We start from the raw sequence: 25,859 nt of genomic DNA, 5'->3' as shown, positions 1-25,859 counted from the left end.
GAAGAATGTTGGTGCAATTTTGATGGGGATTGCATTGAATGTGTAGATTGCTTTGGGTAGTAATGACATTTTCACAATGTTTATTCTTCCAATCCATGAGCAGGGAATGTTTTTCCATTTCTTGGTGTCTTCTTCAGTCTCATTCATTTTTTAAAAATATATATATTTTTTAAACTTTTATTTACTTTTGAGAGACAGAGACAGAGCATGAATGGAGAAGGAGCAGAGAAAGAGGGAGATACAGAATCCCAGGCAGCCTCCAGGCTCTGAGCTATCAACCCAGAGCCCGATGTGAGGCTCAAACCCATGAACTGTGAGGTCATGACCTCAGCCGAAGTCGGATACATAACTGACTGAGCCACCCAGGCAGCCCTAGATACTGGAGTCAGGCACTCACTTCCTTTAATAGACAGTGGGTTCAAAATACTCCAGGGACTTGGGGTCTAATCTCAATTCTAGGGAAAAATTATTTTAACATAGCCCATCCTAAGTAGATTAAGTTGACCGTGTTTAGGATTTTTGATTACTTAGAGAAAGGAAGACTTGGAATCTGATAAATTACTGGGTAGTCTTCTTTTTTTTCTAAAGCTTTATTTATTTTTTACTTTTTATTTTCAGAGAGAGAGAGAGACAGCAGGGGATGGGCAGAGAGATAGGGAGACAGAGAATCCCAAGCAGGCTCACACTATTAGCACTGAGCCTGATGTTGGGCTCAAACTCACAAACCATGAGATCATGATCTGAACCAAAATCAAGAGTCTGGACCCTTAGCCAACTGAGCCACCTAGGTGCCCAGGTTGTTTCCACCTTTGACTATTTCGAATGATGCTCCTATGAACATTGGTATAGAAATAACTGTTCAAATACTTGTTTTATTTTTTTGTGGTATATACCCAGAAATGGAATTGGTGGATTATAAGATAATTCTATATTCAATTTGGAGGGGAGCTGCCATACTGTTATCCATGGCAGCTGTACCATTTTTCATTCTGTGTGCTTTTTTGGTATTGAGCTATATGAGTTTTTTAAATATATTCTGGATATTAATACCTTATCAGATTTATGACTTATCAATATTTTCTCCCATTTGGTGGGTTGCCTTTTTACTTTCTTGGTAGTGTTTTTTATGCACAAAAGTTTTTAATTTTGTTAAGTCCAATTTGTCCATTTTTTCTTTGTTGCCTATGCTTCTGTCATATTCATGAAATCATTGCCAAATCCAATGTCATGAACATTCCCACTGCTTCTTTCTAAGAGTTTTATAGTTTTAGCTTTTATGTTTAAGTCTTCACTTCATTTTGAGTTAATTTTTATATATAATATAATGTATGTAGTATCACATAAGGGTTCTGAATAGTTTTTAATATTGTCAATATAATTGATAGGACAATGGAAACTTGGTGGAAAAAGAAATGAAATATCTTGGCAGTCCCATTACTATACTTCCAAAATTGGATAAAAATTCAGAACTAGGAGAACACGAGGCAGAGATTTCAAATGAATTGATGGAGTTTTCTCTGGAAGATCAAGAAGAGACCAAGGTAAAGTGCTCCCTCATATCTTTGCATTTTCCATATTCCTTCATTCTTGAATTAACAATGTTGTGTATATACTGGGTTTCAGCCACTTACTAAGTGGTAGGTCTGCAGAGATCAAGAAGACATGACCTCTAAACTCTAAGGGCTACCTGACTGATATCAGGTAACTATGGGATTCTTAGTACTGCTGGGTGAGAAGTTTCCAGTTAGTAGTTTGAGTATGTCACCATCAATGTAATTTGGTGTAAATGATGGCTCCAGAAAAATAGTAATGGATGGAATATAACCTAGCATCATTTTTCAGGTATTTTACAACATATTCTTTTGTCTTCTATCCTCCCCATATCAATGGGAGGCATACCTGAAGCCTGTGGCTTACTGGCCATGTAATATATCAAAGATAGTTTCTGAGGTACTTAGCATTTCCGAATCAACTTTGTTGTTTTGAAACAGTATGTGTAGGAGTCTACTTCTTAAATTTGTTGGTTATACAAGACAAATAGGATATAGTCAAATACTTGGATTCTAGTCCTTATTCTCTTATTTAGTGTTATAACCATGAGCAAAACACTTAACCAATCTAAAGCTCAGTTTTTTATTTATAAAATAGAAAGCATAATACTGAGAAATACTTCCTTAGTAGGACTGTTGTGAATACGATTAATTATTAAAAGCTGTTTATAGGGGTGCCTGGGTGGCTCAGTTGGTTGAGTGTCTGACTCCAGCTCAGGACATGATCTCACTGTTTCTGGATTCGAGCCCCACATTGGGCCCTGTGGTGACAGTGTGGAGCCTGCTTCAGGTCCTCTGTCCTGCTCTCTTTCTGTCCCTTTACCACTCGTGCTCTCTCTCTCAAGAATAAATAAAACACTAAAAATAAATAAATAAATAAATAAATAAATAAATAAATAAATAAAAGAAAAGCAGTTTATAATAGCCCACATATGTTTTTATTGTTAATAAAAGAAAATGTAAGGTATAACAGCATTCAGTAAATATTTATTATGAGATTGATATTTACCAGGTGCTATACTAGAACTGAGGACAGAGTCATGATTATGGTGGTCAAGATTCTTAACTTTCATGGAGCTCCTATTTGTATTTTTTCTAGTGGAGAAGATAGACAATATAAGTAAGCAAACTAATACCCAAGAAAATGACAGATTGATAAAAGCACTGTTAAGGACAGAGTGGTAGGAAAGGGGCCTAGAGGGGCACTTGGCTGGCTCAGTCAATAGAGCATACGACGCTTTCTTTTTTGTTTTTAATTTGTTTTAATGTTTATTTATTTTTGAGAGAGAGAGTGCAAGCAGGGGAGGGGCAAAGAGAGAGGGAGATACAGAATCTGAAGCAGGATGCAGGCTTCGAGCTGTCAGCACAGAGCCTGATGCAAGGCTTAAACCCACAAACTGCAAGATCATGACCTGAGCTGAAGTTGGACACCCAACTGACTAAGCCACCCAGGTGCTCCTAAAGCATACAACTCTTGACCTTGGGGCTGTGAGTTCCAGCCCTATGTTGGGTACAGGATTACTTAAAAAAAAAAAAAAAAAAAAAAAAAAGGAGTGCTTGGGTGACTCAGTCCTTTAAACATCCAACTCTTGATCACCTCAGGTTTTGATTTCAGAGTCATGAGTTCAAGCCCATTGTTGGGCTCCACACCCAGAATGGAGCCAACCTAAAAAAGAAAAAAAAGGACCTAGAAGTTTAGTAGAGTACTGCTTTTACTTTAACTGGAGTAACTGGAGCAGTGCTGATATTGTAATGAATTTAAAAAGAAGGATGAATTCAAAGGGAATAAGGTGTGTTCTGATTTAGACATTTGAATTAGAGATGTTAACAGAAATTTAAATGGAAATCCTGAATGAGGAGTGGAGTCATCAGGACCGGAAAGGTACTTTTCAGGGCTACCTGCATAGAATGAAAAATGAAGGCTAATGACTCTAAGTTTAAACAGAGAGTAAGGGCTTGTAAAAATGGAGTGATAGCCACTGAGGAGATTGATAATTAAACAAATACAGACAGGAATAACATCATTCAGGAATCAAAAAGGAGACATCTAGGACATGAACAGAGGGATCAATTTTATATATTTATTATTTTTATCCTTTTTTTTTTTTAATTTTAGGGAGAGAGCTTGAGCAGGGGAGAGGGGCACAGAAAGAGAAAGCATCTTTTTTTAAAAGAATTTTTGAAAAATGTTTATCTATTTCCTTTTGAGAGATAGAGGACAAGCAGGGGAGGGACATGTTTATCTTTACTTTTTTTTTTTTTAGTATTTTTATTTATTTTTGATACAGAGAGAGACAGAGCATGAGAGGGGGAGGGGCAGAGAGAGAAGGAGACACAGAATCTGAAGCAGGCTCCAGGCTCTGAGCTAGAGTCAGCACAGAGCCTGATGAGGGGCTTGAACCCTCGAACGTGAGATCTGACCTGAGCCGAAGCCAGAGGCTTAACCGACTGAGCCACTCAGGTGCCCCTATCTTTACTTTTGAGAGAGAGACAGAATCTGAAGCAGGCTCCAGGCTCTGAGCTGTCGGTGTAGAGCCCAAGGTAAGGATTGAACTCACAAACCATGAGATCATGACCTGAGCTGAAGTCAGATGGTTAACTGAGTGAGCCACCCAGGTGCCCCAGGGAGAGAGAATCTTAAGCAGGCTCCGTGCTTAGTGAGGGGCCTAACATAGGACTGGATCCCATGACCTCTGGGATTGTGAGCTGAGCCAATCAAGAGTTGGACACTCAACTGACTGAGCCACCCAGACATCCCTATATTTACTCAATAAACATTTCTTTATTGTGGCAAAATATGATACACATAAAATTTACCATTTTAATTATTTTTTAAAGTGTATAGTTGAGTGGCATTGAGTACCTTCACGTTATTATGATTATGCTTATCCATCTTTAGAACATTTTTATCACCCCAAACAAACTCTTTGAAGAGTTTTATAGTTTTAGCTTTTAAATTTTTTTTTTAAGTTTAGTGAGTTATTTTGAGAGACAGAGCAAATGGAGAAGAGGCAAAGAGAGAGGGAGAGAGAATCCCAAGCAGACTCCATGCTGTCAGTACAGAGCTTCATGTAGAGCTCAAACTCAGGAACCATGTGATCGTGACCTGAGATGCTTAACCAGTTAAGACACCCAGGTGTCCCAAAACTCTTAAATTTGGGTCTTGGTCCATTTTGATTTAATTTTATGTGTAGTGGTAGGTGGGGTCCGATTTCACTCTTCTGCATGTGAATATTCAGTCATCTCAGCACTATTTGTTGAAACGACTTTCTTTTCCTTATTGAATGGTCTTGGACCTCTTGTCAAAAATCATTTGAACATATACATGACGATTTATTTCTGGACTTTATTCTAATCCATTGCTCTCTAGTGTATCTTATTATTATTTTTTTTTTAGTGTTTATTATTGAGAGACAGAGCATGAGCATGGGAAGGGCGGAGAGAAGGGGAGACACAGAATCTGAAGCAGGCTTCAGGCTCTGAGCTGTCAGCACAGAGGTCGACATGGGGCTCGAACTTACAAGCCACAAGATCATGACCTGAGCTGAAGTTGGATGCTTAACCACCTGAGCCACCCAGGCACCCCAGCAGTAGCATAGTTTTGCTTACTAGAGCTTTGTAGTGAGTTATTTTAAACATTTTTTATTCACAGATTATACCTGAATATATTCTTCTTGGGAAAAAAAAAACATAACAGCTAAGGCTAACCCTATCTGATCACTGTTCCCAGTACCTATTGAAGAGCAACTTTGAGATTATCTGGGATTACAGGGAAAAGTCAAGAGTGTGGGAGTTAGTGGAGCATATTAGTCTAGAAGGTAACAGAGTCTGGATCCAGGCTTGCTGGGTTCTATAGCTTGCCTTTAACAATATGGTACAGTTATATGACTTCTCTATGCTTCAGTTTCTTAATCTACAAAAGAGAAAACGTTTGGATAACTATTTCATTGGGTTGTGTTGAAAATGAGTTAATTGTACATAAAGCATTTAGAACAATATTTGTTCAATTACTAATGCTTAGTTACTAATGCTTAGTTATTATAGCACAGTATAAGTGCTTAATTACTATAGTTGTAAGGGCCAAAATGTGTGGAATTATAAAGACTGATAGAGAAGGGATGCTCAGTGGCCTTGATGTCCTTGGCCAAGTGAAAGTTGCAGTAATCTCATGACTCAGCAGAGAGTGTTAGGTGACAGTCTTGAAGAGTTTAGAGAAATTTATAATCAACTTTTGGAAACCACAGAAGGGAATTATTAAAAGGCTTATAAAATGGTAGGCGCCCCTATTTGTGTCTTTTATGAAGATACCTGGGAAGTGAAAGTTATCCCAGGACCATGTAGTAATGACATTTCTTTTTCTTCTTCTTTTTTTTAAATTTATTTTTGAGAGACAGAGACAGAGTATGAGTGGGGGAAGGGACAGAGACAGAGATGGAGACAGAATCTGAAGCAGGCTCCAACCTCCCAGCTGTCAGCACAGAGCCTGAAACGGGGCTCGAACTCACAGGAGTGTGAGATCATGCCCTGAGCTGAAGTGGGACACTCAACTGACTGAGCCACCCAGGCACCCCTGACATTGCTTTTTGAATAGGGTTGGTAAGGTTGAATAGGCAGAGTTTGAATGGACTCAAGTGTTCTGGAGGATGGTGAATCGATTATCTAGAACACTGCTCTTCTGTAAGACTTTCTGAGATGATGGAAATGCTTTATATCTGTCCAGTACAGTAGCCACGATGTGGGTTTTGAGCACTTAAAATGTGACTAGTGCAACTGAGACACTGAATTTTTAATTTTGTTGCAGACAACCATGTGTGGCTAGTGTTACTATAATGGGTAGTACAGATCTGGAATCCTCTAAACGTACGGTCCCTGGAGCAGTAGCATCAGTGACAGGTAGGAATTTCTTAGCAGTGCAAATTTTTGGGCTCCATCCCAGAACTTGTGAATCAAAAACTGTGAGGGCGGGGCCCAGCAGTCTGTTTAACAATCCTTCCAAATGATTGTGATGTACACTGAAGTTTGAGAGCCCCTGCTATATAATACAATATTAAATCCTGTTTTGTTTTAATGTCTTTGGTTTGTAAGAAAACAGCAGAACCAAGATAAAATCTGAAGGAGACAGGAGGGGTATTGAGGGAATTGGTGCTGATCTCCCTGAAACAAACATAATTGAGGGCTTACTGGTAGTGGAGGGTAGAACAGCGGAAAAACAGCAGGTTTAGGGATAGTTAGCACAAGGAAAGGTTCCTAGACCTTCTGGAGAAAAACAAAAAGCAATGTAGAATGAACATTTAGTGGTGGTCTTAGAAATGTTAGTCTTCATGTTTGCAAAATGTAGCTGAAATAGTCAAATCTCAACTAGTATTAACTTAGGTAATTAAATTTAATGTTGATAAAAAGAAAATTTTTTGTTTTCAATTTTATTGTTGAAAATGTATCTAATGTGTTTAATCTGCTTTTAGAAATGATCAGTATGATATGGTGAATGTAATTGAAATTTTCCATGACTTTGAAACATCATTCTGCATTGTATGGTATAGACAATATGGAAGAGTGGATTTAAAATAGACTGACTCCAGGAAATACTCTGGAAATTGTGTTTATTTACATGGAAGAATAGCATACAGCTTTGAGGTATTTGTTAGTCTTCAAAAAAATATGTGTTCATTTGAATGTATTGTGACTCTTATAACATTTTCAGTTGAGGGCACACTGTAAAAGAATATGCACAGCAGTAGGTTTTAGAATAGAAAAGGCATAGGGATTTTTGTTTGGAGTTTGCCTCTTTGATGTGAAATGGAAATAGATACCTGGTAAATAAGGAGATTTGTGTAACCTTAGTGATTTTTGATTCATTCATTTAAAAAATATTTATTGAGTACTTGTTAAGTGTCACTCACCATGTTAGGCACTGGTGATAAAATAATGAACAATACAGACTAGGTTTTTGCTCTCTCGGAGTTCATATTCTTGTCAAGGGACATACATCAACAACAACAAATCCACGTTTGTCAAGTTAATAGATTTTCTAGTGAGAATTCTTGGTTGCAATGAAAAGAAACTGATTTCTAGTTACCTTAGGCAGAAAAGGGATTTTTCTGGAGGGTATTAAGGAGCTCAGAATTACTAGGAAGCCTGGAAAACAAGGTAAGCCTGGCCAAAGTGCTGCTGTGGGGTCATTGTTCTTGGGACGTCACTACCAGCTGCCTGGACACTTGTCACCATGACTGAACCCCTGGCTCCACAATGTGATCCCACCTGCTGCTGGACTCTGCTGTTCAGGGACATTTACTTCCACCCACTATATTCTCCACTGTGATGCTGCAGCCATAAAAAATGTCTCAACCTGTGCTTTTTGTGTTATTGCTCAAGTTTCAAAATCCAGTCAGAAATATCTGGTTGACTATAAAAGAATAGAAAAGGGAATACCTGTAACCCTTTGGCCTTCTTATCAGGATGCATGACTGCCCCTCATCTGATTTGAGATTTTACCAACTAGCCAATTTTAGCCAAATTGCAAATGACTACCATAACAGACAAAATAACTTAACTATTGCAGTTGTCCAAATGTAATGAAGGAAACAAAAAGGGACTGAGATACACCCTAATTGAAGGGAATCTTTTAACGGAATAAATAGGAAAGGCCTCCTTGAGTAGCAGATATTTAGTCAAGAACATATTGATAAACTGTCCCAGTTTGCCTGCCATTGAGGAAGCTCCTATGACTTGAGCCTTTCACTGTTAAAAGTGGGAAAGTTGTGACAGATTCAAATGAGCTGGTTACTCTAGTTGTGCAGGAACCATACATGATATGACTAGGGACAAGAGCATTCTATGAGGCGGGAATATTGTAGGTGCAAAGGTCCCAAGGTTGAGTAGATCTTGGTGTGTGCAAGAAATTGAGAAGCAAGTGTGAATGAGGGTGAGAATTGCCTGAAGTGGGATGGAAGGCAATTGGGAGACAGATCATTCAGGGCCTTGGGGCTATGGTAATACATGTGTTCTCAGTGCATTGGCAAGCTATTGGGTCATTTTAAGCAGAGGAATAATATGATGTCATTTATTTTATGAAGACTGCCCTTGTTGCTCAATGAAGAATGGATTAGAGAGGATTAAGCGTTGAAAGGAAGGGTGCCTGGGTGGGGTTAAGTGTCTGACTTTGGCTCAGGTCATGATCTCACGGTTTGTGGGTTCGAGCCCTGCATCGGGCTCTGTGCTGACAGCTCAGAGCCTGGAATCTGCTTTGGATTCTGTGTCTCTTTCTTTCTCTTGCCCTGTTCTCTCTCAAAAATAAATAAACATTAAAAAAAAAAAAGTTGGAAGGAGTGGGAAACGAATTGGAAGCAGGTAAGAGTAGGATAGGAAGCTATTGTAGTAGTCTTAGTGAAAGTTGGTGGTCGCCTGAACTAAGGTGGTGGCTGTGGGGACAGAAATGGATAAATTAAAAAGCTGTTTTGGATGCAGAACAGACAGGACTTGATGGGTTGTGTATAGGCTGTGAAGGAAGGAGAGGATCAAGGATGACTTAGACATGTAAGTTTGAAGTGTTTTGGGATGCCTGGGTGACACTGGGTGGCTCAATCAAGTGTCCGACTTTGGCTCAGGTCATGATCTCACAGTTGGTGATTTCAATCCCTGCATTGGACTCTTTGCTGTCAGCGCAGAACCCACTTCAGATCCTCTCCCCCACCCCCACATGCCTCCCCACATGCATGTACACACTCTCACACGTGCTCGCTCTCAGAAATAAATATTTAAAAAAGGTTGAACTGTTTTCATTTCAAAGAGAAAACAGAAGCAATCAGAAGAAAGCTACCTTTTTCTCTCACTAAATACAATATTCTATCTGCTATCATATCCATAAAATGTGCCATCCCTCTTGTCATACTGCATGAAGTATCTCTCCCCCATCTGAAGCCCCTCTCCCTCCACACTTGATTTAATAATTTGGTAATGCTGGGGGTACAATAGTGAACACAACTCAGCAAAGTCTGTGCTCTCATAGAGCTTACATTCTAGTCCGGAGGAAGCAGATCAGTAAACAAATACATTTATAATATGACAGATGATAAAAGACTATGGTAAAAATGCAGGTAAAGAGAATAGTGAGTACTTGGATTGGGCTAGAGCAGAGTGGGAGTTGATAGTTTTGATAGGTTGTGAAGATTAGAGAAGACCTCTCTGAGAGTGATGTTTTAGCAGACATCTGAAACACTTGAAGGTGACAAACAGATATCAGGAGGGCTGAGTTTTTCTGGGCAGAAGGAAAAGCAAGTGCAATGCTTTTGAAGTGGTAGTGTGCCTGGCATGTCCATTGAACAGCCAGAAGCCGGTATGGCTAGAGCAAATTTAGCAGGTACAGAGTGGGGCAGAGTGTAGGTCATGCAGGGCCTTGTAGGCCATTGTAAAGATTTTGCAAAAACCCTGAGTCACATGGAAGCATCTCCTCTTGTCTGCTCCTGCAGTAATCTGCTCTCTCTTTTTCCTTCTTGTATTACCAGTTTCTCCCTTTCTCCTAGATTAATACTTGACAAATTATCAGGATTCCTTTGCAATCTTAGAAATTATTGAGAACACTTTGCCTTGTACTTGATCTTATGGGAAGAGCATCCAGTTTTTTCTCTGTTGAGTATTGTTAGTTACAGGTTTCTTGAGATGCCCTTTATTAGGCTGAGGAACTTCCCTTCTATTCTGAGTTTGCTGAGAGATTTTAGCAGGAACAGAAAAGATTTTGATGCCTGCTTTTTCTGCATCTATTGAGATGATCTTAGGAGTTTTCTTTTTTTAACTTATTAATATGGTTAATTATATTGATCTTAGAATGCTAAACAACCTTGCATGCAGGTGATATCTTTACTTGATCATCATGTATTATCCTTTCTACTTTGGATTTGATTTACTGAAATTTTACTGAGGATTTTTGAATCCATGCTCATGACAGATTCTGATCTTTCTTGTTTTGTTTTCCTGGTAATGCCTGTAATATTGGTATCAGTGTAATGCGGTAATCATTTGGAAAGAATTCTCTCTTTCAGTTTTCTGGAAGAGTTTGGGGTAGAATTGCGATTTTTGTTTGTTTGTTTTTTGTTTTTTTCATGTTAGGCCAAATTCACTAGTGAAGCCATCAGGACCTAGGCTTTTCTTAGTGGGAATTTTTTAAATTATTAATTCAATCTTTATTTTTTTGTAGGTCTAGTCAGATTTTCTATTCCTTCTTAAGTTGGTTTCAGTAGTTTTTGTCTTTTTAGGAATTTGCCCATTTAATCTAAGTTTTCTTATTCATTGGTATAATTGTTCATAATATCCACCTATAATCTTTTTATATTTCTGAAAAAAAAATGCTAGTAATGTCCATTCTTTCATTCCTAATTTTAGTAATTTGAGTCTTCTCTCTTTCTTCTCTTGGTCAATCTAGGTAAAAATTTATCAATTTTGTTGATCTTTTCAAAAAACCAACTTTTGGTTCTGTTGTTTTCTCTCTTTTCTGTTCTTAATTCACTAAGTTTTTGCCCTGATCTTTATTTCCTTGCTTCTTCTTGTGTGGATTTAGTTTCCTTTTTGATGGAAGGTTAGGTCATTGTCTTGAGATCATTCTTTTTTTTCTGTTACAGGCTTTTACAACTGGAAATTTTCACCTAAGCACTACTTTAGCTGTATTCTTAACTACATTTAGGTATATTGTGCCTTCAGTTTTATTCATCCAAAAGTATTTTCTAATTTCCCTTGAGATCTTCATTGACCCAATGGTTATTTAGGAGTGTGTTGTTTAATTGCCACCTAATCTGTGAATTTTCCAGATTTTTTTCTCTTACTCATTTCCGATTAATCCTTTGTGGTCAGAAAACACACTTTGTATGATTTCAGTCCCTTAATATTTATTGAGTCTTGTCTTATGACTTAAGGTATTGTTAGTCCTGGAGAATATTTCATGTGTATTTGAGAGGAATGTATGCTCAGTTGTTGGGTACAGTGTTCTGTTATGTCTGTTAGGTTTAGTTGGTTCGTAGTATTGCTTCAACTAGTTTGTGAGCTTTCTAAAAATGGTGCCATACTAAATGTGGCCATTACTGGCCTTGCTATTCTTACCAGGGCCTTTGCATTTGTTGTTGTTTCAGCCTCGAATATTCTTCCTGTACATAACGCAGGATTCTTTCCCTCAATTCAGCTTCATTGCCCCAGATATGTTACCTATCAGAAAGGCCTTTCTTGACAAGCTTTCCAGCCCAAATATATTCCCTATATTTTCATGCTTCTTTGTTTTTTTCTTAATTTATTTATAGAACTTACCACTACATAAAAGCACACAATATATTTCTTTGTTTCTTCAACTCCTTTATTCACTGCTATGTCACTTAGTAGGTACTCAGATATTGCCAAGGAAGTATGTAGATATAGAAATCTGGAAGTAAGAGAAATCTTGATTGGAAATAGACTTTGGGAGTTATCGGTATAGAGGGAAAATTTGAATTCACAGAAAGAAAAAAGAACACATAAGGCAAAAGTGAGGGGATATAAAAGCGCCAGGACCTAACCCTCACCCAACATCTATTAGAGGTTTGGTAGTGAAGAGACCCAACAAAGAAGACTGAGAAGAAGCAACAGAGAGGTGGAAGCATCACGGTGCTTTTAGTTCAAGGACGGCCTGTACCAGCCCTAAAGTGAACTAGGAGGTATCTTGAAGCTGAGAAAGAAGGCAGTAGCCAACTCCGTGGAAGCTTCTGTGAAGTTTGGAAAGATACATGTCATGAAGATTGCTGATAACTTTGACAAGACCAGAAGCGAAGTCTATTTGTATAGAAGAATGTGTAGGCCATGAGGAAATGGTGATGCCTTCCCAATTTACAAAATAATAATTATTCAACTAGACCTTTTTATAAAGTCTGCAGGTAGAATTGAGCTTAACAAGTTTCCTTTTCTTCTTTCTGGCCTTTCAGTGCTTAAAACTCCCAGATAGTAAGGGGCACCTGGGTGGCTCAGTTGGTTAAGCCTCCGACTTCGGCTCAGGTCAGATCTCACATTCGTGGGTTCAAGCCCCGCGTCGGGCTCTGTGCTGACAGCTAGCTCAGAGCCTGGAGCCTGCTTCGGGTTCTGTGTCTCCTCTTTCTGCCCCTCCCCCTCTCATGCTCTGTCTCTCTCTGTATCAAAAATAAATAAAACATTAAAAAAATTAAAAAAAAAAAAGCTCCCAGATAGTAAAAGTGTTTATTAAATCCTTAAACAAGGAAAATCACTAATAAATAGATATTGAGTGCCATCTAAGCTAGCTGGTCTGTGGCTCTCCCCACCACTGTTTCTGAGAACTGAGAAATTTTGACTAGTGTGTCAAAGCTAAAGTATCATCATCATGTCTTCGTGACCAAGCATGTATGTTCTTTGCAGTAAATTGTCATTTGTTTTAATATAAATGTGTTGGAAAGAATCTGTCAGAAAAGTAGTGGCTATGTCAAAGTAGTTTTCTGCTGTCATTTATTTCTGGATTCTTTGGATTATATGAAACACAGAAAGGTGTTTATCACCTTCATTATCACCATAATATCTACCGGAAACCCAAAGGAGCAATACAAGGGAATAGAGATTCAAGAAATACACCGATGCATATATAGCCAGTTGATAATTAGACCAAGATACAAAAGCAATTAAATGGAGAAAACACAGTCTTTTCAACAAATTGTGCTGGAGCTATTGAAAATCTATATGAAAAACAAAAACCTTAATCCATACCTCATGCCATATATAGAAATTAGCATAAAACAGATCATAGACCTAAATGTAAAATCTCAAACTATAAAACATCTGAAGAAAAACACCAGAAAATTTCTATGGCCTCAGGTTAGGTAAAGATTTCTTAGATATATTAGTAAAAAATGGGTACATTTCCCTTAGTAGCTCATTCATTGCACACTTTAAAAAAATGAGCCTTTAGCTTAATAATTTGGTGTGTTCTAGGGAGGTTCTTATTGCTAAAAGAAACAGATTGCACTAAGGCCATCACATGTGAAATTCTGATCTGGCTTTCTCCTGACTTCTTCTCAGGGCAAAATTGAAGTTATCTGAAGGGTGGTGGGTCAAGAAGTCTGGGTAGCCTTTTCCTCATTCCTTTACCACATCCTTTCTGCTACTATAACTTCAGTTCATCTATGAATTCATCATTGGCCTCATGACTTCTTCCTTTTAAGCTTTGGCTTGTATTGCTGCCTAATTATTTTGCCATTTTCTAAGTTAGACTCCCAGGAGAGAGAACCTAATTGGCCCAGATTATTTTTACATACTCTAGGCTACTAAATGGGTATGTTGAACCAGCAATATGGGCCTGTCAGTGATCTGGGCAGGGTTGTGGGGATGTAGAGAGTTGACTGGCAAGGATCCAAGGGAAAAGGTCTGTGTAAAATATTGGTATGTAAAATGTGAACTATACCTTCAGCTGGTACCATGAACAATGGAATTTTCCTTAGATGGGAACATGGATGTGACAAACACTGTGATAGATGTAGTTATTATAAAGTAAAATTTTGATATTCTTATTTTATTCTCCCAGAAACAACTGACCATCAACTTGTCTTCTAGTTATAGCTCTCATTACCTAGCTCACTTATAAATCAATCCATAGCAGTTAGTGAGGTGAGTGTATAAAGTAGGAAGTTTCAGCTTTTATCTAGTCCAGAGATAGAAGGTATCTGGGAACAGAGGATAAGAATCTTGGATTAGCTGAGGGGTACCTGGCTGGCTCAGTCAGTAGAACATGGGACTCTTTCTTGATCTCTGGGTTGTGATTTGGAGACCCATGTTGGGCACAGAGATTACTTTAAAAAAAATTTTTTTAAGGAGTCTTAGATTAGTTGGAAGTTGTTATCAGAGGTCATTTAACATATCCCTCTGCCTATGGTTATAACAGCCAAATCATGGCTTTCAAGCAGACAGAAGTCCATCCTGTTGCACTTTAGTCTGCACCAGTAATTCCAAGGCTAGTTCTTCATGGTGTTTAATCCATATCTTTCCTGATGGGCTTCATAATATCAATCCTATAATAGTTGTCCTGATATTAGATTCTAGTGTTCCCTTTTCCCTTGCAGGATGCTTATTTTGCTATTTTTCTTTCCCACTAACAACCCCCTTTATAAGAAAACTGAGTGATGTTTTTTTCTTTGTCCCTCTAAGAAACTGCTACCAAAAAAATGACACGTACTCTTGCCTGCTTAGTATTTTTTCACCCAGGCTGACCTTTTTGGTTTGTCATCCTTAATTTTGTTGGGGTCTTTAAATCTTGATTGTCAGAGTCTAAGGATTCTATAGAGAAATTGTGGGATTAGGTTCATTTGTTTTTTCCCTTGTCTGGAGGAACTGAATTTCCATTTGTTCTCTCTTACAAGAATTGGTGCATATAAGACAGTCGCGTGGTGAATTTGGTTTGGCTTAGAGTTAATATATCTGAGGGAGATGAAACATCGTGCACTGTGAGGAGAGAGATATTAATAAGTAGGGGAAGAGTGGTTGCTTACCTAAGGTTTTGACTGTCAAACTTGAGAGTTACTAGAAATCACGTGGGCAGCTTGCTAAAGTGCAGATTTTAATTCAGTCTGGGCATGACTGGGTGGCTCAGTCTGTTAAGCGTCTGACTTTGGCTCAGGTCATAATCTCACAGTTCACTGGGTTCGAGCCACATGTCGGGCTCTATGCTGACAGCTAGCTCAGAGCCTGGAGTCTGTCTTCAGATTTTGTATCTCCCTCTCTCTCTGACTCTCCCCTGCTCACTCTTTCTCTGTCTTAAAAAAAAAATTTTTAATTCAGTCTGGGGTCAGGCTCAATATCCAGGATTCTTCATTTCTCACAAGCTCCCTGGAGATATTCATACTGCTGGCCTGCAGACACACTTGGAGGAGTAAGAACGTGGGGGGTTGATATTCCCATACAGGCATCTCTGAATAGAAGCTCCTTGTATCGCTCCCCTTCATTGCCAGAGACTCTGAACAGGCCAAGACTGAGGCAGGTGGTGAAATTCAAGGAGTATTGTTCACGCCACAAAGAATTCAGGAAGGTAAGAACTTTTTAAGATGAGATCTGTTTAATCCTCTTTCTTGTTGTTTTTTCCGCTTTTTTGGTATGAGGATTGCTTTAGTAGATCTTCTGTGTCTTCTTTCTCATTACTTTTGCTTTTTATCTCTTTGTTCTTTCTTATTTTTTCTAGGTCTGTATCTATGTATAAGATATTTAACAATAAATATCTTTCATAGTATACTTTTGGAAATGATGTTGGCATACTGTCTTCCCGACTTTGTTTTTTAAGATCTGAGAGGATACAGGGAACCTTGAATGGTAAAAGGATAGTTACTGCTGTTTTACCTGCATGCTGACAGAAATAGCATCATGATGCGTGTTGGTTTGGTGGAAAGCAACTTTTGAAAAACTTAGCCCCAATTCCCTACTTCTTTAAAAAAAAAATCTAAATACATTTGTATATTTTATAAAATCACTGTATGATAGTATGTAAATTTCATGTAAACAAAAGAAGCTGTTGTGAGGGGTGCCTGGGTGGCTCAATCGGTTGAACGTCCAACTTTGTCTCGGGTTACTATCTTGTGGTTTGTGAGTTTGAGCCCCGCGTGAGGGCTCTGACAGCTCAGAGCCTATAGCCTGTTTCAGGTTATCTATCTCCCTCTCTGTATTCCTGACTCACCTTTGTCTCTCAAAAATAAATAAACATTAAAAAGACAAAAAAGAAGCTGTTATGAAATGCCCATAATCCCATAGGCCAGAGATAATTGTTGTTAGCTGGTGTATGTTCTTCCAGACTCTTTTTTTGATGCAGTTATTTTTCTTTTATTAGAGTGCTATTACAAAAGTACATGTTTTCTAACATAAAACACAGAATCTGAAGCAGTCTCCAGGCTCTGAGTCATCACCACAGAACCCAACAGCGGGGCCTGAACCTACAAGCCGTGAGATCATGAACCTAGCCAAAGCCGGACACTTAATTGCCTAAGCCACCCAGGCACCCTTATAACATACTTTTTATTGCATAATAGTAATCTATAATATGTAGAATATGATTTGTTTAAGCAAGACTCTGTTATTTATTAATAATCTTTCTCTATTATAAACTTGCTGGGATATCCATTTTTACAGCCAACTCTTTGTGCATATTTTTATTTCTCTAGGAAAATGAACAATTATTAGATCAAAGGTGTGCATATTTTTAATAAATCTCCACTCCTTTCCTCCCCTCGTTTTTAAACTTAACATGAGAAATCGGGGCGGGGGGATCTTGTCATCTTCAGGGCTTAGGTCTAAAGAAGACAGTCTCTCTCTGTGATGTTAATATCACTCAGATGCTGGAGGAAGAATCGAACCAGGGATCTCTGATTGGTGATTTCTCCAAGGTGAGTTTGGTTATACTCATCCTATATTTCATTGAATCATTTTGGACTTGAGTCTTCTTTTTTTCTTTGCTTGCAAAGGACACTAGGTATAATCATGCATCCTCACCAACTACTATTTTTGATAACCAGAAGGAGCTATTGTGGTAAATCTAGACGCTAAGCCTTTCTAGTGAAAAAGTATTTTTTATTAATTCTGAGAAAATCCAAAGCAGTGGTGAAGTGTGAGGCCTTTTACATTTTTCTTTTTAAAAATATCTCTTAAAATTATGTAAATAATACTTCGTCATTACAGAAAAGTAGAAAATGCATTATACCTCAAAGCTTATCAACATCTTGGGATCCATCCTCCAGACTTTTTTCTCTGTGTTTTCACAAACACACATGTCCACATACAAATACACATTTTTGTTTTTTCATAAGAAATTATTTATACTGTTTTGTGATCTACTGGGGTTTTTTTTTCTTCCTCATTTAATGTATCAAGAACATCTTTTCATGTCAATAAACAGTTCTTCATCATGTCATAATTTTTTAAAATGTTTATTTATTTAGAGAGAGAGATTGGGTGAGAGCGGGGAAAGGGTAAGACAGAGGAAGAGAGAGAATCCCAAGAAGATTTTTATTTTTGTATTTTTAAGTAATCTCCACACCCACTGTGGGGCTCAAACTCCCACCTCTGAGATCAAGAGTCACATGCTCTACCAACTAAGCCAGCCATGTGCCCCTGCCCATAATTTCTTGATAAAGCTATTATGAAGATATTTGTTGTTATAATTTTTCCTTTTGAACTATACCAAGGTGGACATATTTGTAGCTAAATCTATAACTTTCTACACATCCTTAATTTGTTCCTTAGAATCACTTCTTAGAAATGGATTGCTACATATGTGAGGTATAGAGACTCTTGATTCTTTTGAAGGCATCTGGGGTTTTAAAGGTCAGTTGGAAAGAAAGACAATTTGGGGTCTTTGATCTCAAATTGAGGTATAAAAAATTTACTGTTATTTCAGCTCTTGGGTATTTCTAGGTGTGTGTGCTGCCAACCGTGTCAGGAAAATACCAAGATCTGAAGTACATCAACCCAGAAACAGTAAGCAGATTTCTGGAGATGGTAACTGGTTACATAAGCTACCATCTGGTCTGTTCTGTCCCTAAAATCCCCACTTCTATTATATTTCTTTCATTGTGTTCACTCACACAGGCTCCTCATTCAAATGAAGCTGTGTTAAAGGATTCCCATTTGTCCCATTCTTTTGCCTTTATTTTTAATTAAACAAATGATATAAAATTGTTAAGAAACAAAGAAAACAATGAAGGAAGGGAAGAGAGGAAATAAGTCAAAATCACTCAGTTCGGGCAAACTTACATCTTGGTTGACGTATAACAATCTCATTGACACCTTGCAGTGTGGGGTAATTATATTTATAGTATTCTCTATCACTCTCCCAAGCGTCCTAGTTTGTGCAATAATTTTTGGTAACCCTATCCATAATCTCATCAGCAGAGATAACCACTAGTAATATTTTCCTTATGGCCTTCCAGATTTTATTCTGGAATATATTTGATAAAAATAGGATCATAATGAACACGTTAGCTTCAACACATGTTGAAGTTAGCTTAGCAAGACATTGTAAATACACTTCTACTTCAATAAAAAAAGTCTCTATTATCCTTTCAATGTACTATATAGTATTCTGTTATATTGGTATGTATAATTTAACCAAACCTCTATTATCAAATAGTTAAGTTTATTTGTAGTATTTTGATAACTTAAAATAATGAATGCAGAGATGAATACTGTTGTGCCACATCTTTACATACTTTTCTGTTCACTCAAGGTGTTGAAATAGAATTACTGAGTCAAGTGTAATTACACTTACGTTTACAAAGTCAGCTCCAGAAAGTTTGAACCAATTTACACTGCTACAAGTAGCTTAAGGATATAAACCCTTTCCTTCCATATCTTTTCCTGAAAGATTTACTTTCTTCCTTTACAATGGAGCATGGGGAACCATTTCCCATTTCTTCCTGCAAAGTCGGAATCATTAGCTGCTACCTATACCACTGCAGAAGTCCTTGGGTGTCTTCTGAGAGGCTCAGTGCAGCCATGCCTGTCTCCAGGTGTGTGCCTTGAATACGGTTTTCGCTGGTGTTTTGGCAATACTAGCTATTTTGGTGTTCCAAAAAGACTGTTTCCTATTTTATCCTCTTGAAAGGGGGATAGGGATGCAACCATTGTTCCATTTCAAACATAAGGGGCCTTTGGAGGGCGAGGATATAGTAGAATCCTGGGTGACTACAGGGAGTACAAATCATGAACTGTGTGAATGGCTCTTCTCTCCCTTGGAGTAACTGGGAACAGAGTGTTCAATCATTGTTTCTGTGCAGGTGGCTGCCTTACTGTCAGGGAAGTTCCAGAGTCTGATTGAGAAGTTTTATATCATTGACTGCCGCTATCCATATGAGTACCTGGGCGGACACATCCAGGTGAGGAAACACAGGGGACATTAGTTGGGAGGGGCTGGAGGTAGCTCCTTATTGAGCAGAGTCTGTGGACAAAAGCCCTATGAACTCCAGACCCAGAGCAGAGGTTATATATTTGGAGCACATCAATGCTGCAAGTCCTCATTCCTATTCTAATTCTGTGTATGTTGAGCAATTTACTTTCCCTTTTCCTCCTAGACCAATCTCCCCCTATTTTGTTCCAGCCAGGGGCTCCTACTTGGAATAAAATATTAATGCAAGATGGGGCGCCTGAGTGGTTCAGTCAGTTAAACGTCCAACTTTGGCTCAGGTCATGATCTCGCAGTTTGTGAGTTCAAGCCCTGTGTCAAGCTCTGTGCTGACAGCTCAGAGCCTGCAGCCTGCTTCAGGTTCTGTGTGTGTGTGTGTGTGTCTCTCTCTGCTCCTCTCCCTCTCGTGTTCTGTCTCTCTGTCTCAAAAATGAATAAATATTTAAAAAATTTTTTTAATATTAATGCAAGGACTGAGAAGCACTTTCCAGATACTCATAGATAGTCCTCACAATGATTCCTACATATTAGGGGTATGGGGTGGTCAGTTCTACAAACATTTATTGAATACCTACTACATACCAAGCTCGGTGCCAGACCTTGGGGATAGACCCAGAGATATACTTAGAGCTATGCCCTAAAAGTGCTTAGTTTAGACTTTCTGGCCCAAATATCCCAAGATGGTATTCCAGTTATTTCTGAGTGTTGGACTGTCCACTGGTGCTTAAGGAAATACAGTACTTACTAAAATTCTTCTACAGGGAGCCTTAAATTTGTACAGTCAGGAAGAACTATATAACTTCTTTTTGAAGAAGCCTATTGTTCCTCTGGACGCCCAGAAAAGAATAATCATCGTGTTCCACTGTGAATTCTCCTCAGAAAGGGGTCCCCGAATGTGAGTGTCTACATGGGGTAGGGTGGGTGTTGGAAGTTGACCTTGAATTGGGACTTAAAACCTGGGAACCTTCCCAGACCAGTTCAGACTGAGACTGGCATGAATAAATGCATGCATGCATGCATGCATAATTTCCATTGCAGTTTAAAGGTTAGGGAAGTAGAAAGAAAGGTTTCTACAATTTAAAAGTTTGGAGCAGAGGGGATGCCTGAGTGGCTCAGTTGGTTATGCATCTGACTCTTGGTTTCAGCTCAGGTCATGATCTCACGGTTTGTGGGTTAGAGCCCTGCATCAGGCTCCCCCACTGACAGCGTGGGGCCTAGGTGGGATTCTCTTTCCCTCTCTCTCTGTCTCTCCCTGCACCATCAAAATAAACTTAAAAAAAATTTTTTTTTAAAGTTTGGAGCAGTGAAGGAAAAAGGATTGGGAATGAAAGAGCAAAGGAAAGGAGAAAGAGTGACTTCTTGACTCTTGTTTTGCAAACACAGTGAGATCTGGAGGTCCTTTTGGGTTGCCCGTAGCCTATTCTTTGTTCCCTTCCCCAGTGAATGGTCCCTGGAATCCTGACCTTGCTCCTTTCCACCCCGCCCACCTCTGGGTTTTCTCTAAAGGTGCCGCACTCTGAGAGAAGAGGACAGAGCTCTGAACCAGTATCCTGCATTGTACTACCCAGAGCTATATATCCTCAAAGGGGGCTACAGAGACTTCTTTCCAGAATATATGGTAAATAATGGGGCACAGGGACAACAGGAGAGCTCACACTTGGGGGAGCCAACTTTAGCATGCAATTTCTAGGGCCTGCAAAGCCCTCTGAGAAGAAACTGCTGCTACTTCTTAGCTATTACTAGCAGCATCTCCATTATACTTAGTAGGCAGAGTTGTGGAGACTGGAGTGTGCCTTACTTTGTCCCTTACCTTTCAGGCACTGTGTGAACCACAGAGCTACTGCCCTATGCATCATCAAGACCATAAGGCTGAGCTACTGAGGTGTCGAAGCCAGAGCAAAGCACGGGAAGGAGAGCGGCAGCTGCGGGAGCAGATTGCCTTACTGGCGAAGGATGTGAGCCCATGACACTGGATCAGTGGTTTGCTGCTTAGAAGTCACCCAAAGACACTGTAGAAACCCTGAGCAGCAAGAAGTCATATTGTATGTGATGAAACCCAAGATTGTTAAAAGATGTCTGTGAACAAACAGGCTGCCAAGCTAATGAAATTCCAGGCCCGGCGGTTGGTTTTGGTGCAGCTGCTGGCTGGTGACTACGTCCCTGAGCTGGCTTTAGAAGCCTGTAGGGTTCAGTGGAGATTTGTGTTGCTTCAGGAGGTGGTTACATTCTCTTCCCAGTGCGTGTCTTCTCACGAGCCAGCCAGCTCTTTCTCTCCCTGAGCTTCTGCCTGTGCACGGGAGTTGTGCATTTTTCTCTGTACTTTCTTCTTTGTTTCCCTCTCTCTCTTTTTGTTAAATGGGAAAATAAACACTATAGAATGAGAGATTTGATTGTGAGCCCAGTCTGCTCCTAAAAGATCTTTATAGAGAAGAGATCACCAAATTAGACCCCTTTAAACAAAGGTGTAACCATCTTGATTTATATTTGAGGGCAAGGTGCTTCTCTCTAGATCAGTGCTTCTCAAAGTTTGGGCCCTGGACGGTAGGCATCATCTGAACTTTGAAATGTAAATTTTCCAGCCTCAACACACACTTAATAAAACACAACCTCAGAATTCTGGGTTTTAAACTTTCCCTTTCATGTGATTGTGATGCATATCAAGGCTTGAGAACCACTCCTCTAGAATTAAGGAAAACCTTTTAAACTGCATTCTCCAGCAATATCCTTTCCTAGACCATTCCAAGGTATGAGTTACTTAAAAGTGTCTCCCATACTGAGCGTGCTGTGATAAGTAGACTCAGAAAACTAAGATGATCGGCATCTAAAGGCAAGTGACAGCTCTGAATTGGGCTCAGAAAGATTCCTTGTCTGTAATCTAAATGGAACTTTGCCTTCTCCCTTTTCTCCACTTCATTTCACATCTCGCAGAGATAAGTTCAGGACTTGGGATAGTTGGAAGTAGAGATCTGTGCTATCTGAAAAAGGATACAAAAGTAGCAAGCAAGAGCAGTTAGACTTAAGGATGACCTTTTAAACTGTATTTTTCGGCACTATCCCAGGCTTTCCATTCTTAGAGCTCTTTAAAGCAACAGGCTTTTGTCTTCAGAGTGAGATACAGCATTGTGGCCTGGGGTGGCTGTGGAATTGCCGCTGAATGTTGTCATTCTCCTGCATTAACCTGATAGGAGTGCTAGCCCAGGACTGGAAAAGGACAAAGGGCTCTGAAGCCTGGCTGAGATAGAATAGAGACGAAAGTGACATCTTCCCAGGTCCTGGGGCCAAGAGACTTTTTAAGCAAGTGGAAAGGGAAGAAGGGCAGGAGCTGAACTGGTGTTTGCAAGGTTTGCTCATGCGCTTCTCCTCCTCTCCCAGCAGAGGGCGCTGCTGTATTCTCTAAGGCAGCTTCTGGAGCTTGCACTTGCCTCTCTCTGCCTGCCTAAGGAAGCTATCTCTCTGGCCCTCTCTGTGAGCCCTTGAGCTCAAAGCTCAGAAGGGCTGAGAGGAAAGGAGAGAAAAGCTTCTGCCATATTAGGTGCATATGGCTGAGGGGAAGACACTGCTCCTCTGTCTCACCCCCACATCCTTACCCCTGCAAACAGGTACTCCTAGTAGCCTGAGGAGGAAAATGTTTGAAGCACCTCCACTTCCAAGTATGAGGAGGGAGTCCTCTGACTTGTTGCCTAACCCACTGGGTCATTTCCTGATCATTTCCCGCAGAAAAGTAGAACCAAGCCCCCATCTGGGAAGAGACTGCTGCTCATGTTCACATTTCAGTAATCCTTTTTTTTTCCAGTCCTATCTTATTTTATTTTATTATTTTTAAATATAATTTATTGTCGAGTTGGCTAACATACAGTGTATACAGTGTATCCTTGGTTTTGGGGGTGGATTCCCATAATTCATTGCTTTTATACAACACCCAGTGCTCTTCCTAACAAGTACCCTCCTCAGTGCCCATCACCCATTTCCCCCTCTCCCCTGCACCCCCACCAACCCTCAGTTTGTTCTCTGTATTTAACAGTCTCTTATGTTTTGCCTCCCTTCCTCTCTGTTTGTAACTATTTTTTCCCTTCCCCTCTCCCATGGCCTCTGTTACGTTTGTTAAGTTCCACATGTGAGTGAAAATGAATAGCTTTCTCTGACTGACATATTTCACTTAGCATAATGCCCTCCAGTTCCATCCACGTTGCTGCAAATGGCAGGATTTCATTTTTTCTCATTATCAAGTAGTATTCCACTGTATATACAAACCACATCTTCTTTATCCATTCATCAGTTGATGAACTTTTAGGCTCTTTCCATGATTTGGCTATTGTTGAAAGTGCTGCTATATTTCAGTAATCTTAATTAAGAGGAAATTCTGAGTTGGAAAACACAAACTAGGGCTTAATTAGTTATCTACTTTGTGAAAAATTGTATTTGCCCAAAAGGCACCATTTTCCTATATAATTTCTTGTAATATCCTCCCCACATAAGTATCATGTGATTAGAGTTATGTTATTTTCAGGAATAGTAACAGTAGTTAACATTTTTCAGGTGCTTATTATATGCAAGACGTTTTATGAACTCATATGTATAAACTAATTTAATTTTGACAACACTCCTCTGAGGCGGGTACTTATTATTAGGCATATTTTATAGATAGAGAAAGAAACAGAGGGACTCAGTAACTTATTTAAGATCACACAGCTAATGGGGGCACCTAGGTGGTTCAGTTGGTTGAGCATATGACTCTTGATTTTGGCCTCTGTGCCAAGCATGGAACCTACTTAAGATTCTCTCTCTCTCTCTCTCTCTCTCTCTTTCTTTCTTTCTTCTCTCTCTCTCTCTCTGTCTCTCTGCCTCTGTCTGCCACTTGTACTTTCTCTCTCTCTAAAATAAAAAAAAATTTTTTTAATTAGAAAAAAATATTGGCCACATAGGTAATGAATGGTGGAGTTTTGATTTGAACCCAGGCAGTATGGCCCCAGAGCCCATACGCTAAATGGATTTGTTGTTACCAAATCCTCAACAAAGAACAGTGTGCCTCTCTAGAGTTGGAACTGCATTACATGTTAAATATGTAATTGAGTGCCTCAATTATAGTGTCTTAAGTCAGGGCCATAAGGATTGCTTGGGCTTGGGAGATGAGGTTAAGGACTAAGACCCCAGCCAGAGACCTTGGCATGAGGTGTATAGTGGGTTACCTCTACAGTAACACTGACTGGTTGGTATTTGTTTATCAAAAAGTCCAGAAATGAAGGCTGGAAATATTTCAATCTAAAACCATGGTTTTCAGTCCCAGCCCAGGATCTGTCTGACCTCTGCCATAGGGAGGGCAGGAGCATTTTCCTTTCCTCATCATAAATATAACATGGGAGGAGGGATGGAAGATTCTCTCCCCATTCAGTTCACACAAGTGTTAAGGAAACACCAATTCATTTTATTTTATTTTATTTTTTATTTTTATGTATATATTTTAAATTTTTTAATGTTTTCTTATTTATTTTTGATACAGAGAGAGACGGAGCATGGGAGGGGGAGGGGCAGAGAGAGAAGGAGACACAGAACCAGAAGCAGGCTCCAGGCTCTGAGCTAGCTGTCAGCACAGAGCCTGACGCGGGGCTCGAACCCACGAACGTGAGATCTGACCCGAGCCGAAGTTGGAGGCTTAAGTGACTGAGCCACCCACTGAGGCGCCCCTCTATTTTTTTGGGGGGGGAGGGGTAGAGGGAGAGGGAGACAGAAGATCCAAAGCAGGCTCCATGATGACAGCGAAGAGCCCAATGTGGGGCTCAAACTTAGAAACCTTGAGATTATGACCTGAACTGAAGTCTAACACTTAACTGACTAAGCCACCCAGGCACTCCTATTTTATTTTTTTTAAACATTTTTTTGGAAGTTTATTTATTTATCTTGAGAGGGAGTGTGTGTGTGTGTGTGTGTGTGTGTGTGTGTGTGCTTGCGTGTGCACGTGTGCATGCAAGCCAGGGAGGGGCAAAGAGAGAGGCTCTGTGCTATCAGTACAGAATCCAACTGCAGGGCTTGATCTCACAAACTGTCCTTGCCCTCAAGAGACTGACAAGGAAGGGGTGTCTGGGTGACTCACTTGGTTAAGCATCCAACTCTTGATTTCAGGTCAGGCCATGATCTTTTTTTTTTCCTGTTTTTTTTAATGTAATTTTGAGAGACAGAGACGGCATGAACAGGGGAGGGTCAGAGAGAGAGGGAGACACAGAATCTGAAACAGGCTCCAGGCTCTGAGCTAGCTGTCAGCACAGACCCCGACATGGGGCTTGAACCCATGAACCATGAGATCATGACCTGAGCTGAAGCTGGACACTTAACCAACTAAGCCACCCAGGCTCCCCTCAGGCCATGATCTTGAAGTTCCTGGCTTTGAGCCCCATGTGGGGTTCTGTACTGAGCGTGGACCCTGCTTG

General features: G+C 39.6%; 1 protein-coding gene across 2 annotated transcripts in view; it reads left to right on the top strand.

Moving 5' to 3' along the window:
- Nucleotides 1-22,051, top strand: part of CDC25C (cell division cycle 25C) — a 30,936-nt gene extending 8,885 nt beyond the window's left edge. The window contains exons 8-15 of one of the 2 annotated variants that reach the window (XM_029941984.1): nt 1,386-1,541; nt 15,460-15,582; nt 16,823-16,924; nt 17,952-18,014; nt 19,313-19,411; nt 20,199-20,332; nt 20,944-21,055; nt 21,255-22,051. In XM_029941984.1, the coding sequence (XP_029797844.1) occupies nt 1,386-1,541; nt 15,460-15,582; nt 16,823-16,924; nt 17,952-18,014; nt 19,313-19,411; nt 20,199-20,332; nt 20,944-21,055; nt 21,255-21,404 (939 nt within the window). In that variant the 3' untranslated portion in view covers nt 21,405-22,051. The remainder of the gene's footprint in view (nt 1-1,385; nt 1,542-15,459; nt 15,583-16,822; nt 16,925-17,951; nt 18,015-19,312; nt 19,412-20,198; nt 20,333-20,943; nt 21,056-21,254) is intronic. The other variant, XM_029941985.1, reaches the window with a different exon arrangement.
- The last annotated feature ends 3,808 nt before the right edge of the window (nt 22,052-25,859 follow it).

This window comes from Suricata suricatta, chromosome 6, assembly GCF_006229205.1.
Source record: "Suricata suricatta isolate VVHF042 chromosome 6, meerkat_22Aug2017_6uvM2_HiC, whole genome shotgun sequence".
Lineage (NCBI taxonomy): Eukaryota > Metazoa > Chordata > Mammalia > Carnivora > Herpestidae > Suricata > Suricata suricatta.
This window is presented reverse-complemented; position numbering and strand designations above follow the sequence as displayed.